At 36.9% G+C, this 15,789-nt stretch overlaps 1 protein-coding gene across 1 annotated transcript in view; it reads left to right on the top strand.

Annotated features, from left to right (window-relative positions):
* LOC107602755 (regulating synaptic membrane exocytosis protein 1-like) overlaps nucleotides 1-15,193 on the top strand; it is a 64,198-nt gene extending 49,005 nt beyond the window's left edge. Inside the window, exons 22-34 of the mRNA XM_016295328.1 lie at nucleotides 83-148; nucleotides 357-470; nucleotides 2,077-2,183; nucleotides 2,462-2,500; nucleotides 3,927-4,042; nucleotides 4,159-4,319; nucleotides 5,599-5,751; nucleotides 8,644-8,858; nucleotides 11,013-11,163; nucleotides 12,734-12,840; nucleotides 13,391-13,492; nucleotides 13,687-13,826; nucleotides 14,040-15,193. Of these exons, the coding sequence (XP_016150814.1) occupies nucleotides 83-148; nucleotides 357-470; nucleotides 2,077-2,183; nucleotides 2,462-2,500; nucleotides 3,927-4,042; nucleotides 4,159-4,319; nucleotides 5,599-5,751; nucleotides 8,644-8,858; nucleotides 11,013-11,163; nucleotides 12,734-12,840; nucleotides 13,391-13,492; nucleotides 13,687-13,826; nucleotides 14,040-14,258 (1,690 nt within the window). The 3' untranslated portion in view covers nucleotides 14,259-15,193. The remainder of the gene's footprint in view (nucleotides 1-82; nucleotides 149-356; nucleotides 471-2,076; nucleotides 2,184-2,461; nucleotides 2,501-3,926; nucleotides 4,043-4,158; nucleotides 4,320-5,598; nucleotides 5,752-8,643; nucleotides 8,859-11,012; nucleotides 11,164-12,733; nucleotides 12,841-13,390; nucleotides 13,493-13,686; nucleotides 13,827-14,039) is intronic.
* The last annotated feature ends 596 nt before the right edge of the window (nucleotides 15,194-15,789 follow it).

Raw genomic sequence — 15,789 nt, 5'->3', positions numbered from 1 at the left:
CTTTCCATTTAGCTTCCTACATTCCTCCTTTTGTTTTTCCCACTCTGTTTGTTTTCTGGATCAGTCATTTTCCATCTCACAGGCATTCTGGCAATTTGGATAGGCCAAGCTGTCAGATAGCTAACAAGAAAACCATTGATGGCGACAGGTGAGATCTCATAATAAACCTTTGAACATCTCTTTATCACTTGTCTGTTTATGTTTTCTACATCAGTTTATGCTTATTTACTATTTTTACCTTTGTTTGTTATTGGTTTACCCATTTCAGGTTTTTTGCTTGTCTGACTTTTATATTTCATTACATAATTTTTTCTTTTCTTTTCGCCCTTGCCCTTTTCTGCCGTGGCTGTGTTTAGACTTCAGCCCACCTCTATCCTCAGGGGTGGCAGGAGGAGGAGAGAGCCTCCCCTCAGGCCCTTTGGCCAGACCAGCTTAGGGGGTTCCTGCCCTAACTCCCCACGAGCTGACAGGTGCATGCTTGGAGCCCCTCAGAACTTGGCTGCACCTGTAGCTGCCTGTAGTTGTGCACTGCTGCTTATTGTGATGTCTCAATCGTATAAAGTCAACAATACAAAAAATGACTAATTTCACCTACGAATCTCAAATCAGCTTTCTTGTACTTCTGTGACTACAGTACATAGTGTAGTAGACAGTAGCTGCTTCCATCCAAAGATTCAAATTAAACTTATGCACAAAACTGGAATATCGCATTAAAACATATGCTAATTAAGTACTGTTTCCATCCAACGAGTCAAAGGGAACAAAATCGACACTTCCTGGTAAACTAAGGCACTAAATATCACTAAGAATATAGGAGAAGCCACTGAATATAATAATTTTCATATATGATATAAATTACTTGCACCTCAGAGCGAGCAGACGAAACACAATAAATGCTGCCAATGCTTTCGGAGGTGGATGCTGTTGTTTGTGAACGCAGTCGTGTAAGACAATTATACAGAAATACTTTGACGACAGACTTTGCTCAGGCATTTCAGAATGACCAACATATAGATGCTGTGAATGAGATCGGTCCGCTGCTAGTCAAGTTATCCCGTCTCATTTCGCAAAGTCACATGACTTTTTCAATGCGCATGGAGGAATTTATTCGGTAAATGTGTTTCCATCGTAGTTTATGCACATTTTTAGAAGTTTCCATCCAGCGGTTTTTTTATGCGATACTCCAAAATTTGCATTAAAAAAGTGTTGGGAAGGTTACTTTAGAAAAGTAATAGGTTACAGATTACAAATTACCATATTTAAAATGTAATAAGTAGTGCAATTATTTCAGTTACTTTATTAAAGTAATGTACTGTAACTGATTACATTTGATTAATTTTTTATTACATTTCTAAATTTCTAATGAAAGTTGAATCATTTTGAAAGATTTAGAACAGACAGGGTTAACTTTACAGTAGGACTCAACATGGATTACTGTCAGACTTTCAAAATCCTTTATCACTTGAATTAAGATGATTATTTAATTTTATAGCACAGCCGCACAAAATCAGACTTTAGCACTGCTTTTTACTTATTTAAAATCATAAGATATAGTTTAATAGTTATGATAATGTTTTTGAAATCAAATCCTTGTATAGGTACAACAGGAAACACTGGCACCAGTGCCTTGGAAAAAACGTTAATCTTAAAAAATAAAGCATATACATAAACCCAAATAGGAAATAAAACAGTTATCAAAGAAGCATGTGTCCTATTATGTGTCCTAAAGTGCTGAAACATTGGTGTCTCTTATTTTAGAGCAGTCACTGCAATTTGGGAAAGAAATCAATCAAATCTGTATGCATGTGAAAATATTCAGATGTAACCCTCCTTTGCAATTGTTAGCATTTTCTAAAGTAACTGTAATTTAATCACACATTTATTCTCAGTAACTGTAACAGATTACAGTTTCATTCATTTTGTAATTAAATTACGTTACATGTAACTAGTTACTCCCCAACACTGATAGTAGAATGAAATATCTTTTAATCACATTTTAAAATTGTTCATCTGATGGAAAGTAGTAATCAGACCATTTTTCTACTTTAAATTTTGACAAAATCTCTCTCTTCTCAGAGAACTTCAGCATGGTGGACATTATTCCCCGGCAGGGACCACGTCATTAGGGCGCAGGGGCAGACAGCTGCCACAACTTCCTGCAAAGAGCAGCAGTATAGAGCAAGGTAAGCAATTCATTCTCTCTCTCTCTCTCTTTCTAAATACTCACAAACTCAGACAGCAGTAACCTAAAATGCAGTTACCATTCAAATTCACACCCCAAACCCATGAATCTGTCCCAGTGCCAGTTACCTTTATAAATGCCAGGTAATTTCATGGCTCCTTGGTCCGTAGCCTTTTTTTTTTTTCTTCATGTGGTCAACAAGTTGTTGATCTCTCTACCTTACTCCTTTCTGTCTCTTCTCATGCCATTTCTCATTCCTTCAACCCCATCTTCATGAAGACCATGTCAACAGTAAACCTGAGGAGAAACCTAACTCAGGTATCTCATTCCATTCTCTGCATTTTGCTCTAGAATTGATCCCTTGCTTGTCTGAATAATATCAGTTTTTACTCAGTGGTATACTGTATATTTCGTGTTCAAACTTAACAATATTTGGAACATAATGTAGTAACTCACCCAAGTTGGTTATTTGCTTGTCAACCAGCCTCTTTGTTCCAAAAACTGACTGACCATCTTTAGATGGTTTGTTGCTGGTCAAAGATGATTTATCAGTGTTAACAAGCTAATGGCCAGCTTGGACCTGTTAGAAACCAGCTACCATTGTTCCAAAATGTAGATACCAGCTTACATCGAAACACTACAGGCAGAACTATGGTCAATTTTGTGATTTTGGGCTTTTTTGCTTCCATAACATCTCCTTTCAGACTAGTAGAAATAAAACAGCCAATATATACAATTAAGTGTTTATTTTATTATCTATTGTAATTGTAGATTACAATATATATCTTTAAAAACCTTAGTACTATCATGATAACTCTCAGAGGATTTTAGCATGGTAATGTTAATGTATTTGTTCTTGGCGGAATAGATCTGCTACGCTGCTGCTGCTGAATTGCTGCTGCTGTTGGTTATTGCTGTTGTTGTAGATTATTGCTGCAAAAGTAGCATATATAATAGAGGCAGATCTATACAGGTGGAGCTGGGGAAGGTGGAGGGTTTCAGAGTAACTCTGTAAGTGCTGCAAAATGCTCTAGTGAGTGCTAACCAGCCATTTCAATATAAAGTAGCAAGCTTATTCGCTGTAACATGAACCAATCAGCTTGTGCCAAGTAGTTTTCCACTGTGAATATCATCAGTTTGCGCTAACCACAGTCTGCACTATCTAGAGTTTCTATGTTCTGAAGGTTTTTATGGAGGGGTTTGTTCATATAACATTCACTTGATTTATACACTGTAACATTTTATTCCTAAAAAAAAAAGTTGTTTTCTCTCTCTAGCTGTAGACTGTATTTTCAGATTTATGGAGTCATAAATATAGAAATACAAAATTCCTTTTGTAAAAACCTTTAATATGTCAACAATGGAATCTTGAACCTGGCTTCATCCAATGTTCAGATTTTCTGTTTTGGAAAATATGCAAATAAGTGCATATTTAAATAGATACTGTCCGTTTACATATTTAAACATTTCATTAAAACTTGTAATACAAAACAAAACAATTGTACTGTAATCAGTCAACTGGAGAAGTATGGTGATAATCTATTAGTTATATTTTTGTATCACCTTAAGCTGGATTTTCAAGCAAATTTTCATTTAATATTAATTTCCACCAAAAGTAACAATGTAAACAGGCAGAGATGTCGACTGTTGTCCAAATGTTCTTATCTGTCTGTGCTACTTTAAATGAGATTATTTTGTCGCCTGTTCCATTTTTCTGCTTTTTTCCCTTTCTGTCTTGATGTAGCACTAGCAGTGGAAGAGCGGGCTCGTCAGTTGCAAATGAGAGTACATTCCTATCGGCCAGGCTCTTCTGCCAGCTCTGGTCACGACCCAGAGGCAGAGCTCAAAAACAGGAGAGATGTGAGTGTTAAACTGCTTTTCAGGTCTCCAACTCATGTGTCTGGCAGTGCTGTTATGTATGCCAGGTTTTTAATTCCTATTAAAGATTAGTTTTTTTTTTGTCTTTGATGGTTTAGATGTATAAGGATCAGAAGAGGAGTTGTGATAGCATGTCTGCAAGGTCATCAGACAGTGACATGAGCGATGCATCAGCTATCTCCCGTGCCAGCAGTGCCTCACGGCTGAGCGCCACCAGCTACATGTCCATCCAGTCTGAGAGACCACACGGGAGAATCAGGTTAGCCTATTAAGAGACACATGGGATCATAATTTAACACTCGGCAAGTGTGTTAAACTGTTTAAAAATAGGATAAGTATAAATTGACAGTGGCTGTTAACTTTATTAGAAAATGCAACATGGTTGTAAAAAATGATAGTGTGAGCCTCTCTGATATTAAGCTACACAAATCAGACTTATAAGCCATCAAAAAATGTCTTCTAATAATTAGAAGTTTATCTAGGATGTCTAAAATGTTTTTGCAGGTTCCAAAAATAGTTGTAATCAGATTGTTACAATTTAAAATACTCATAATCAGATTGCAGTTACTTTTTTATTTATTACATGATTACTTAATATTTTTTTTAAAATGCAGTAAATTATTCATAATTCACTGATTCTCCACAATTCTTCTCTTTTATATATTAAATTTGATATTTTTAAGATTGGATTCATTATTAGCTTTATTAGCATCAATTTATTACAAACCTGCTGCAGTTCCTTCACAACGCCCAGTTTGGGAAAGCCTGACTTTATGTAATGTTTCATGCACTTCATGTTATTGATAACAAATAATGGAATATATTTTCTTTCTCTTTGTATTTAAATATAAATACGGTACAAGATTTTCTTATTAAAGTCAATGTGATCAAAGAAGTAGGTAAAAAATATCTAAAAGTAATCAAAAATAGATATCTAAAATTAGAAATGTAATAGATTACTACCTTTTTTTTTTTTTTTTGCTTCACTCTTAATTGCCAGTTGGGGTTATTAAAATTTTGGATTGATCTGGGTTTATTTTGGACCCTACACACAAAATCGGTATATTCAGCCTAGGTCTGTGAAGACAAGATTTAGGTCAGAGTGTACACATGTATATGTGTTTATAGGACATGAAAGTAAATGAAAATAGTTTCTTTCTCTTTAGCGCTTTGCTATTTTTTCCTTTCTCTGAAAAAAAAATCATATTCTGTTACAAAACCCTTAAAATTATATCAACATTCACTTGGATAGCTTATTTATCTTCCTTTACAACAATCATAATATTTCTCCCTAGTAAAATTTTACAATTATTCTATACAAAGCAGCAATTATTCAATTCAGGTCACATAAAAAATGATGTGTCCTCAGATTGTGATATTTCTTTGTTTGTTATTAGCCGTGTGTTTAACATTTGCATGCTCTTAGCTGTCTGTCTTGTGCATGGCTTGTTAAATTGTTATTTTCTGCATGATTTACTTTCCTTGCTATTATGGCTTGTGCTCTATTGCATGCATGCACATTGCATTGGGTGTCAAAGGTCAAAGTCGTTGGAGAGTTGTAAAGGAGATGAAAAGAAGGAGAGAAGGATTTCATGGGGGGTGAATGGAACAGACAACAGGAGGAGTCTAGGAAAGAGACGTTTCTCTGAGGAGCTTAAACGCAGACGTCATACGGTGGCTGGAGATGTGAGGTAACATGGACCAGCTCCCACTGCCCAAGTCTTCACCTTATCCACCACCCAATACAATTTTATCCTTACCTCATATCAGAAAAAAACAACAAAAAGAGCTTCTAGTACCTCCAGTACAGGGTAAAAATTTAGCACTCTTATAATCTTATTTCTGCTGATAGCACTGTTTATTTACATGTACTTTCTGCATTGTTATACCATCTAATTTGATAACAGAATTTTGCAAATCCAGTAACAGCACATAGAAATTTGCTCAACAAACTTCCTCATCTTGCCAGCCAACAGACTACTACAATCTGTCATACTTCACTGAGGCTGTATGATCCCTTCGTAGTTGGCTCAACCTCACCGCACATCTGGACATATGCCCAGTTCTTCTTCAACATTTGATGAATTACTGCTGCCATGATCACTTGAAAATGTATACAACATCTCTCTTGCATGAAATTCCATTTACCACCTGCACACCATAGTTGGTAATAGTGAAACCTTAATCACACTTACTTTTGTGAACATGGCACATTCTATAATAAGACTAATTTACATAGAAAGGAGTCAATGATGATGGTAAGAAGAAAAATAGCATTCCTGAAGCATAAACAGTAGAACATATCCTTAACAACGACAAGTTTAGGGGTTTTATTCCCAGCACGCATGAATTGATTAAAAAAGTATACCTTTAATGCAATTACATCACTTCAGATAAAAGTGTAACATGAAAAGGAAAATAATTGTTAATTATATGAATTATTAAATAATAATTCAATAATCCTTGAATTTGAAAATATGACTTTTTTGGGAAAAAACAATTATTACACTTATTTAATAAACACGTAACTTGTATTACACATTCTAAGTAACTAGATAATATTTAGTATATGTATATTATTTAGTATACACTCCTCTAGCTGAGTCTGGTTCCTCTTGACGCTTTTTTCCCCTCCACAACTTTCACAGTTTCCACAGTTTAAGACATTATTTATTTTAAAGTTGCGATGAAACCACATAAAATGTGATCTGTTGTGTATACAAATAAAAATGACTGTACTTGACTATAGAGGCACTAGAAATTGTATGCCCAGAGTGGTTAACCACAACCAATAAATATTACCAAATGCCTTGTAATAGAAATAGAAAACAGCATCTTTTCTTTTCCTCTTTTCCTCTCTCTTTTCTAATATATTTGGGCTTTACTAACCAATTAACGTTTCTGATCAATTTGAAGCCACACACTAGTTATCAATTTGAATGAAGTCTGCTTGGTTCAAACAAACATAGGCAGTTGACGTAAACTCATTTTGGGAAGTTGCTAGTGTGACATACTAAACGCTGTCTAAACCTTTTAAAATGAGCTAGTGAAGGCAAAATGTGGTTAAAAATAGTAAAAAACTTAAATGTGCTATTGTCCAAAATATTCAGTTACCCTACACATTTATTATGAATTGTAAACTAAAATATAGATGTTGAAAAAAATGAGAAAGTATTCATATATTATCTATCTTCATTTTATATTTAATATATCTTACTTTGACCAAAAAGTGACTTCAGCTATTCATATTGCATTGGAATATTCTTCTCTGCTGTCTTAAAAATAATCATTTACCCTACATATCGTTTGAGAGGTTCATTGTGCATGCTGTTTGAATTCATTTGTTTGTATTCTGCTTTATTCACATGCCACTCTGTCTGTGTAAATGTGTGTCCTGTGTATTGTACTGTATGTATTAGAGCTCTCTTTGCATGCCTCACCTCATACCTCCCATGCTTGAATACTGAGCCAGCACTGGATCCCAAACCCAGACCCCTGTCAGCTCATCCCACTGTCACTACCCTCCAGCCTTTGGAAGAGAGACCCACCTCCTTACTTCCTATCCCCACCCTGTGTCCCACAGAGAGGGGGTTAGGGTGTAGAGATGATGGAGAGGATGCAACTGGACAGTCCTGCAGTACCTTGACTCCGTCAGTGGGCGCAGACACAGCAGAGGATATGGTTGCACTGTCAAAGTGTTCTGCTGTGTCATAATATAGACAGTTTGAATAACTAAACCAAATGTGTTGCTGCTTAATTAACACAATTATGTTATCTCAGGTGTAAGTCTTAAGGACCTCGTGAAAAAACATAACGCTTTTAAGGCTTTTAGTGACTATGTGTTACAAACATTTAAGTAGTTTACGAGTGCTTCATGGGAATAAGCGGCCACTGTTATTTTGGAGGGATCTGCTTGTTGCAATTCTCTGATTGGTGGAGATGTCTCTGCAGAATCATGGGTAATGTAGTTTTTCACCAGGAATACACTGTTGAACATGATGATATAAAAACAATAATTTGAATGCAGTTTGATGGCTTCAGCAAAAGCATATACCATTAATTAACAACATCATAGCTCACAATAAGTCAAATCCCCAATATGGAGAAAATCAATGGGATTTTTACTTCCGGATCCTGAGCCTCTCTATTCTGCCTGGAACCAATTAGCAAGTAGCAAATCAAACAGGAAAACAGGAAATGAAACTGTGCTTGTCAAATGCTTTTAAGGAGTCTTTAACCAGTGTTAACTAGTCATGGTTCAGGCTAATTTCATATAGAGAAGCTAGCTGAAAATATGGATGTTATGTATTTTATGTTCCATACTGGTTTGTGCAAAATCATTTGATTGGACAAAAATAGCTTTTATTTTGTGCTAAGGTTAGAATCAGTGATATGTTCGTAGGCCTATATAGTTAGTAGGCTGTGTTGTAAATACACCTATAAAAGAATAAAGCATTTTGAATATCATTTTCAACAGTGTCTGTTTAGTGTCAGTTAGTGTCTATTACCTTTTATATACTGTATCAACAAATTTGTTACTCATTTTGTTCATCTCTCTTTTATTTGCTTTCTCTTGCTTACAGTCGACAAGTCAGAGCCTCATCTGGTCAAAGCATGCTAAAGAGCACAAGCGTAAGCGGTGACATCAACACGGAGCGAACAGACGGCAGCCAGTCTGACACTGCCCTGGGAACAGTTGGAACCGGAGCGAAAAAGCGGCGCTCCAGCCTCAATGCTCGATTCGTGGCTATCGTGGGAAACCGTCGCAGCCGAAGCACCTCACAGATCAGTCAAACGGGTTAGTCACTGTTGTTACTCCTTTTAATAAAAGTAGTATACCAATACATTTAAATCTTAATGAAAAAAATCATTTTATTCTTTTGCTGAATATTTTCTTTCACACGAAAATGTTTCATATGACAGAAATTAAATTCACTGTGAGTGTTGTTTTATGTTATATTTGACTGTAAATCATGTCATTGTTTTTATTCCCATTTAAATATGACATTTTTAAACACATTAATTACACTGTAAAAATAAGTAACAGACAGTTGTAATCTTAAGATTTTCTCAGGGGAGCCCAACCCTGCTCCTGGCGATCGACTGTCCTGCAAAGTTTAGCTCCAACTCTAATCAAAGACACCTGCCTTTAATTTTTAAGTGATCCTGAAGACCCTAATTAGTTGCTTAAGGTGTGTTTGATTAGGGTTGGAGCTGAACTTTGCAGGACAGTCGATCGCCAGGAGCAGGGTTGGGCACCCCTGTTCTAAATGATCTGACCCTTAAAAATTCCTTTATTGGTCTAACCCAGTGTTTCTCAACCCTGGTCCTGGGCGCCCCCCAGCACTACATATTTTGTGTGTCTCCCTAATCAAACACACCTGATTCAACTCATTAGCTCATTAAAAGAAACTCCAGGACCTGAAATGGGTGTCAGATAAGGGAGACATACAAAATGTGCAGTGTTGGGGGGGCGCTCAGGACCAGGGTTGAGAAACACTGGTCTAACCCAATGTAGGCAGGCTGATTTAGTCATATTTAGACTTGAATTAAACCCAACATATTCTCATTGAAACAGTTAGCCTCTACCTACACTTTTGTCTCCAAGAACAATTCATACATACTGCAGCTTCCAGCTGAAATGAACAATAGTGACAGTAAAACACCAACAATTATTTCTTTTCAAACTGATTATGATTACAGGCACAAATTATTGATTAATAAGGACTTTTTTTTTTCATGGTTCCTCACTAGTAAAAAAGTAATACATGAAAAATACATTTATTTAATACTAAGTACAGTATAGTTCAAATCTATTAATATATTTACTGGCATATCACTCGAGACTTATTGATATAACGATTATAATTAAACTTTATTTGGACTACTACTTGTGCACAATGCACATTTCTTAATATTAAGCCTCAAATATGTACAACATGCATACGTACAATAACCAACATAATAAAATGTTGCCACATTTACACTCATCTGTTTTGGGAAAAATTAACACTCTTTTATCACCACTTTTTAGTGCACATTTCACTCTGAAAGTGTTGTAAAACGTACCAGAAGCAACGTAATATCATTTAGCAGAAATTATAAAATAGGTTTTGTCCAATGAGCCTTGGAAACCAGTTCATTTAAATATTTTCAAGATTTCTATATTACGTGTTTTCACTAGACAACACAAGAGGGCACTCAATGTTTATGGAACTGCATTTTAGGCCTACCTTTCCTTTTTCACTTATGCTGAATTCAGAACTGCATACTAGCATACTACTCTTACTGCCATATAACGTTATGGTAAAAATAGTAAGAGTAGTATGATAGTACGCTGTTCCGAATTCAGCATTTGTTTTGATTAGTATCCTGCTATGAGTTCAAGTGTATGCTTTAGCTATGGTTTGACCTCATCAAACATGAGCAGGGTATTTTCAATGGGGTACCTGTGGCCATTTTAGTGCTTTCAGATGTCAGCACTCACTCTGCTTTGTTTGATATAATACGATTTTTCATCAGGCAACTCATGTCAGTGCCACAGAGCTTGTTCCTTTTGAAAAAGTCTTGAAAGCACATAAGACCTCCGGGCGAACTGCATTTTGTTCTCTCTGTTTTATGTAAGCACACAAAAAGGGATTTGGGATGAGGAGACATGCCCTAGTTTTTAAGCGAGATAAAGGGGGTGGTTAACGCAGTACGGTTAGCATCCATCCCGGTGGGAGCTACAAGCACTGTCAAATTATTTCGCTGTCTGCTTTTAACATCAAAAAGGATGTAGTATAGGAAAGAGATAGTGTGCAGCTTGACCAGTATTGTTTAGAGAGGACACTGATCCAACTCTTTAAAACTTTATCACAGAAAATCACATTCTTTTTTCTCTAAATGAATGATACAGACTTCTCTTAAAAGTCTCTTTTCCTGATTGTTTGTGAAATCTGTCCATCTTCAGAGGCATCCAATAAGAAGTCAAAGGGCAGTCAAGGGACGATCCAGCGCAGTCAGGAGACGGGAATGGCTGTGGAATTGCAGAGGAATATGAGTCGTCAACCCAGCCGTGAATCTAACAACGGAAGCATGAACAGCTACAACTCTGAGGGCAGGTAAGTTTCCTTCTGCTTTATTAGTATTTTAGCAAATGTTGCATACTTCTAAATGTATGCAGGAAGTTTTTTTATATATTGCACTGCCTTGGTGAAGCCAAACATCTGTTACATATTCTCTAAAACAACATGGAAACATTTGTTCTTATCATTTCATACCAATAGCGAGTTCTTGTACGTACATGTCTGTCCTAAAGCATGGGTCAGTTGGAGCAATTTCCTGTTTCTGTAAATACAGCGATACAGCATAATTTTACATTTTCCATATTTTTTTCTCTTCTGAAATTCCCCATCTTAAACCAAGGTTATTATTGTCTAGAAATAGCAGCCTCCTTAAAGGGGTCATAAGATGTTGCTAAAAAGAAAATTATTTGGTGTAATGAAATGTGTTTATGCGGTTTAAGGTTCAAAAAACACATTATTTTCCACATACTGTACATTATTATTTCTCCTCTATGCCCCGCCTTTCTGAAACACGTCGATTTTTACAAAGCTCATCGTTCTGAAAAAGCGATGTGTGCTGTGATTGGCCAGCTATCCAGTGCATTGTGATTGGCCGAATACCTCAAGTGTGTGACGGAAATGTTACGCCCCTACCATACTGTGATGATGCCCTGTCAGGCCGGAGCGATTATTCAAAAAAATGAAAACAGTAGTTTCACTTTCACAACGAAACAGCATCACACACGGCGGCCTAGAGTGAACAGAGGCCGGGGGCTGGAGTGAGGAACGGCCGGAGGGCTAGAGTGAGCAGAGGCGGCGGGCTTGAGAACGGTGCGGCTGGCGGATTCGACGAAGGAGCGTCCGGAGGGCTTGCGGCAACAACATGTGACGACCCCGGGCTGGACTCCGCTTCGTCCACGGTGAAATCCGATCCGTTGATCCACAGCGCAAAGTTGTTGTATTTCCTCAGCAACCAGCACAGATCAGCTCCAGGCATGACAAAGCGATATTGTCCTCTTTTGGAAGGCCAAACAAAGTAGTTGCGCTTTCACAACAAAACACACAGCGCCTTCACGACATGGCGGTGGCAACAACAAAACTACAGCGAGAATAATAGTTATGCCTGCTTACTTTGCGTGAACATTTGGGTGGCGTTAGGCAAATCTTCCCACATAGTGACGTAGATATGTGGGGGCGTGTTAGAACGAGCCGTTTTAGATGGGCGTGGCTGACTCTTAACTTTTATAAAGAATATCTATTTGGATTTGAGACTTTAGTCTTTGCAACTTTACAGATCTTCTTTATGCACCAAGAGCGTGTAACACTCCAAAGAGAAAGGAAAAATTGAAATTGCATCATATGACCTCTTTAAGTGCTGTTCATGTTACCCTGACAACCGTCAGTCAGGCATTGCCATTATGCCTAAAAAAACTGTTCAGTTTGTGGGAACAACATACCTGTATATAAACTTACAATACTTTGGGTACAATGATCATTAAAACTAGACTAAAAACTGAATTTTATCTCCAAAACTTTCAGATCCAATTACTGGATTTTTAAATGAATCTACTGTAAATCAGAAAGAACAGCACCTGCAGTATTTCATATCAATGTTTGTCTTGGTCAGTCCAATTTTCCCAGCAGTTCGAGTCGAGACTCAGTTCAGTGACTTCCTGGATGGACTGGGCCCTGCTCAACTAGTTGGTCGACAAACCCTTGCCACACCAGCAATTGGTAAGTTTTGTTTATCTGTGAAGTTTTAGATTTTTGTTCTTTAATCTTTCTCCCTTGTAGCATACTATCCTTATCCCAAGTTGTTTACAATTTGTATTCATTTATATACATTATTGTAGATGCAATTGATTGTGATTCATTTAAATAGTTTCATTCAATTAATTAATTGCATAATGTGTATAAATATTTGTTGAGAAAAGGCACCAATGTAATTTAAGACATTATATTATTGAGGTAGACAAATAGAAAGAATTTAGAATTTAGTTTATTTCCATATCATTGAATATAAGCCCTATACACATAATCAGTGGCCTACATTCCAATGTTGTATTATTATTATTATTATTATTGCACTTATAATTGTACTAAATACATTACATTTAATTTACAGCCCTCATTCACTTACATATTTCAGTACAAAATACAACAAATAACTGCTTATGGAAACAGTATGTCGGTAATGCTTTTTGCATGAACCATTTGAGTAAGTCCATTAAGCAAATGTACCATTTAAATAAATCATTTTATTTGCGTATTCTGTGATGTCCAGGTGACATTCAAATTGGCATGGTGAATAAGAAAGGCCAGCTGGAGGTGGAGGTGATAAGAGCACGAGGTCTCATCCAAAAACCAGGGTCCAAATCACTCCCCGGTGAGTCACTTCTGCTCTATTCTGAACTCGCTGCTTCTGATTCAAACTCCATATGTCTCACACTACTCAGCCATAATATAACTCATCAAGCAGTTCTAGCTGATACAAAAAGCAGCCTGATTTATCAGAGCTAGTCACACTAATGTCAGTATGCACTGTTAATATCTGCCTAATTTGATTCATTCTTTACATAGCTCCATATGTCAAAGTCTATCTTCTACACAATGGGGCTTATGTAGCTAAGAAGAAGACAAAAATTGCACGCAAGACACTCGACCCGCTGTACCAGCAAACGCTGCAGTTTGAAGAAAGTCCACAGGGTAAAGTGTTACAAGTGAGTCATGTGGTTAATTGTCTTTTTTCAACATGTCGTTTCATTTTGCAGCTGATGAGGCAGTCGAACGAGTCTTCTTGGAGAAAATGTCATTTGAAGGGCTGCGTGTCTAGTTTAAATGGATCACACTTGTGAGATTAGATATTATTAACTTTGATTATGTGACCTGAGAGGGCCATCCACTGATGAATCTGTTGATTTTCATCCTATTAGGTAATTGTCTGGGGAGATTATGGGCGAATGGACCACAAATCCTTCATGGGAGTTGCACAAATCCTACTAGAGGAGCTGGACCTCTCCAGCAACGTGATTGGCTGGTACAAACTTTTCCCGCCTTCTTCCCTAGTCGACCCAACTCTTGCCTCTCTAACTCGACGTGCTTCTCAGTCATCCCTGGACAGTTCGCCGGCACCTGCGGGGGTTCGATCGTAGTGGACTAATAACATAAAGCACAGTCTGAGAGACAACAGGACAACAATAAGAGCCAGGCAGAAAATGCGATGAAATAACACAAAGCTTTGTTCAAATCTGACAATCACTCCTGTGACTTTGTTTTTGTTTTCCTGTTTGTGGGTAGCCCGTGTTCTGCCAACTTTGTTTGTCCTAAATGAAATCGTTTGTTTCTCTCACTGTTTGTCGCGTGAGATTTAGGGCTGTCTACACTAGCACGCGGGAAGCACCACTTTAGGGCGACATAGAAAGCAGGGTGATATTCAGTCAAGTCTTCATTGAAATGTACGTAAGCTAGTTTTTAACAGAGCATCAGAATGTATCAACCCAAAAACAAAGGTGACCTCTGACCAAGGGATTGTGGGGCCTCAGTCGAGGCCCTATCTAAACCCTGTTTGTACTGAAAGTGAAAGGTCAGGAACTTGAAAGACATAGGGCGTCCCCTGGGGAGGTTGTCTGGAAGGGCAGGGCCTTTCTTGGTGCCTAAACCTGGAGGACCCAAAGCCATGGTCCATTTCATCCAAAAAGGTTCCTCTGTTTTCAACATATGTGACAGCTAACGGAGGCCACTCTCGTCACTTATTTAGCTTCTTTTTTTAACATCTCTAGCACGTTTTATGAAAAACAACAGGTTTGTGTTGTCCAGTGTACTGTGAAAATTACAGGAAATGCTAAAAATGAAATCGAAGACAGCGTATCTGGAAATACACACATTTCTTTGCAGTTTTTTTTTTTACTTTTGTTAACTGAAACTATTACATTATCCTACAGTACGTTGCAATACATCATCTTATTCAGTGAATTGAATTCGATTTTTAGATGTTTACACTTATCATTAAATGCTATTAAAAAGTAGATATTTAGTTAATGAAAAACACTATGTACCAAGATAAACATATTTGTGACCCTGGACCACAAAACCAGTCTCAAGTTGCTGGGGTATATTTGTAGCAATAGCCAAAAATACATTGTATGGGTCAAAATGATTGATTTTTCTTTTATGCCAAAAATCATTAGGACATTAAGTAAAGATCATGTTCCATGAAGATCTTTTGTAAATTTCCTACTGTAAATATATTAAAACATAATTTTTGATTAGTAATATGCATTGCTAAGAACTTCATTTGAACAACTTTAAAGGCGATTTTCTCAATATTTAGATTTTGTTGCACTCTCAGATTCCAGATTTTCAAATAGTTGTATCTCGGTCAAATATTATCCTATCCTAACAAACCATACATCAGTGGAAAGCCTATATATTCAGCTTCCAGATGGTGTATACATCTAAATTTCGAAAAATTTACCCTTATGACAGGTTTTGTGGTCCAGGGTCACATTTGTGTACTTGTACATTTTCCAATTTAGGGTCTTTGGTAATCTATAGGAAATCTATACAATTATGTTTTCATCTGTTGAGTAAATCTTGATACATAGAGTTTTTCAGACACTAAACTAACTTTGTTTGATGCTAAGTGTTTGTGCAGACATACATTTCTCTTTTTAACATAGTATG

Source organism: Sinocyclocheilus grahami, unplaced genomic scaffold (genome assembly GCF_001515645.1).
Source record: "Sinocyclocheilus grahami isolate Dianchi unplaced genomic scaffold, SAMN03320097.WGS_v1.1 scaffold334.1, whole genome shotgun sequence".
In the NCBI taxonomy this organism is placed as follows: Eukaryota; Metazoa; Chordata; class Actinopteri; order Cypriniformes; family Cyprinidae; genus Sinocyclocheilus; species Sinocyclocheilus grahami.
This window is presented reverse-complemented; position numbering and strand designations above follow the sequence as displayed.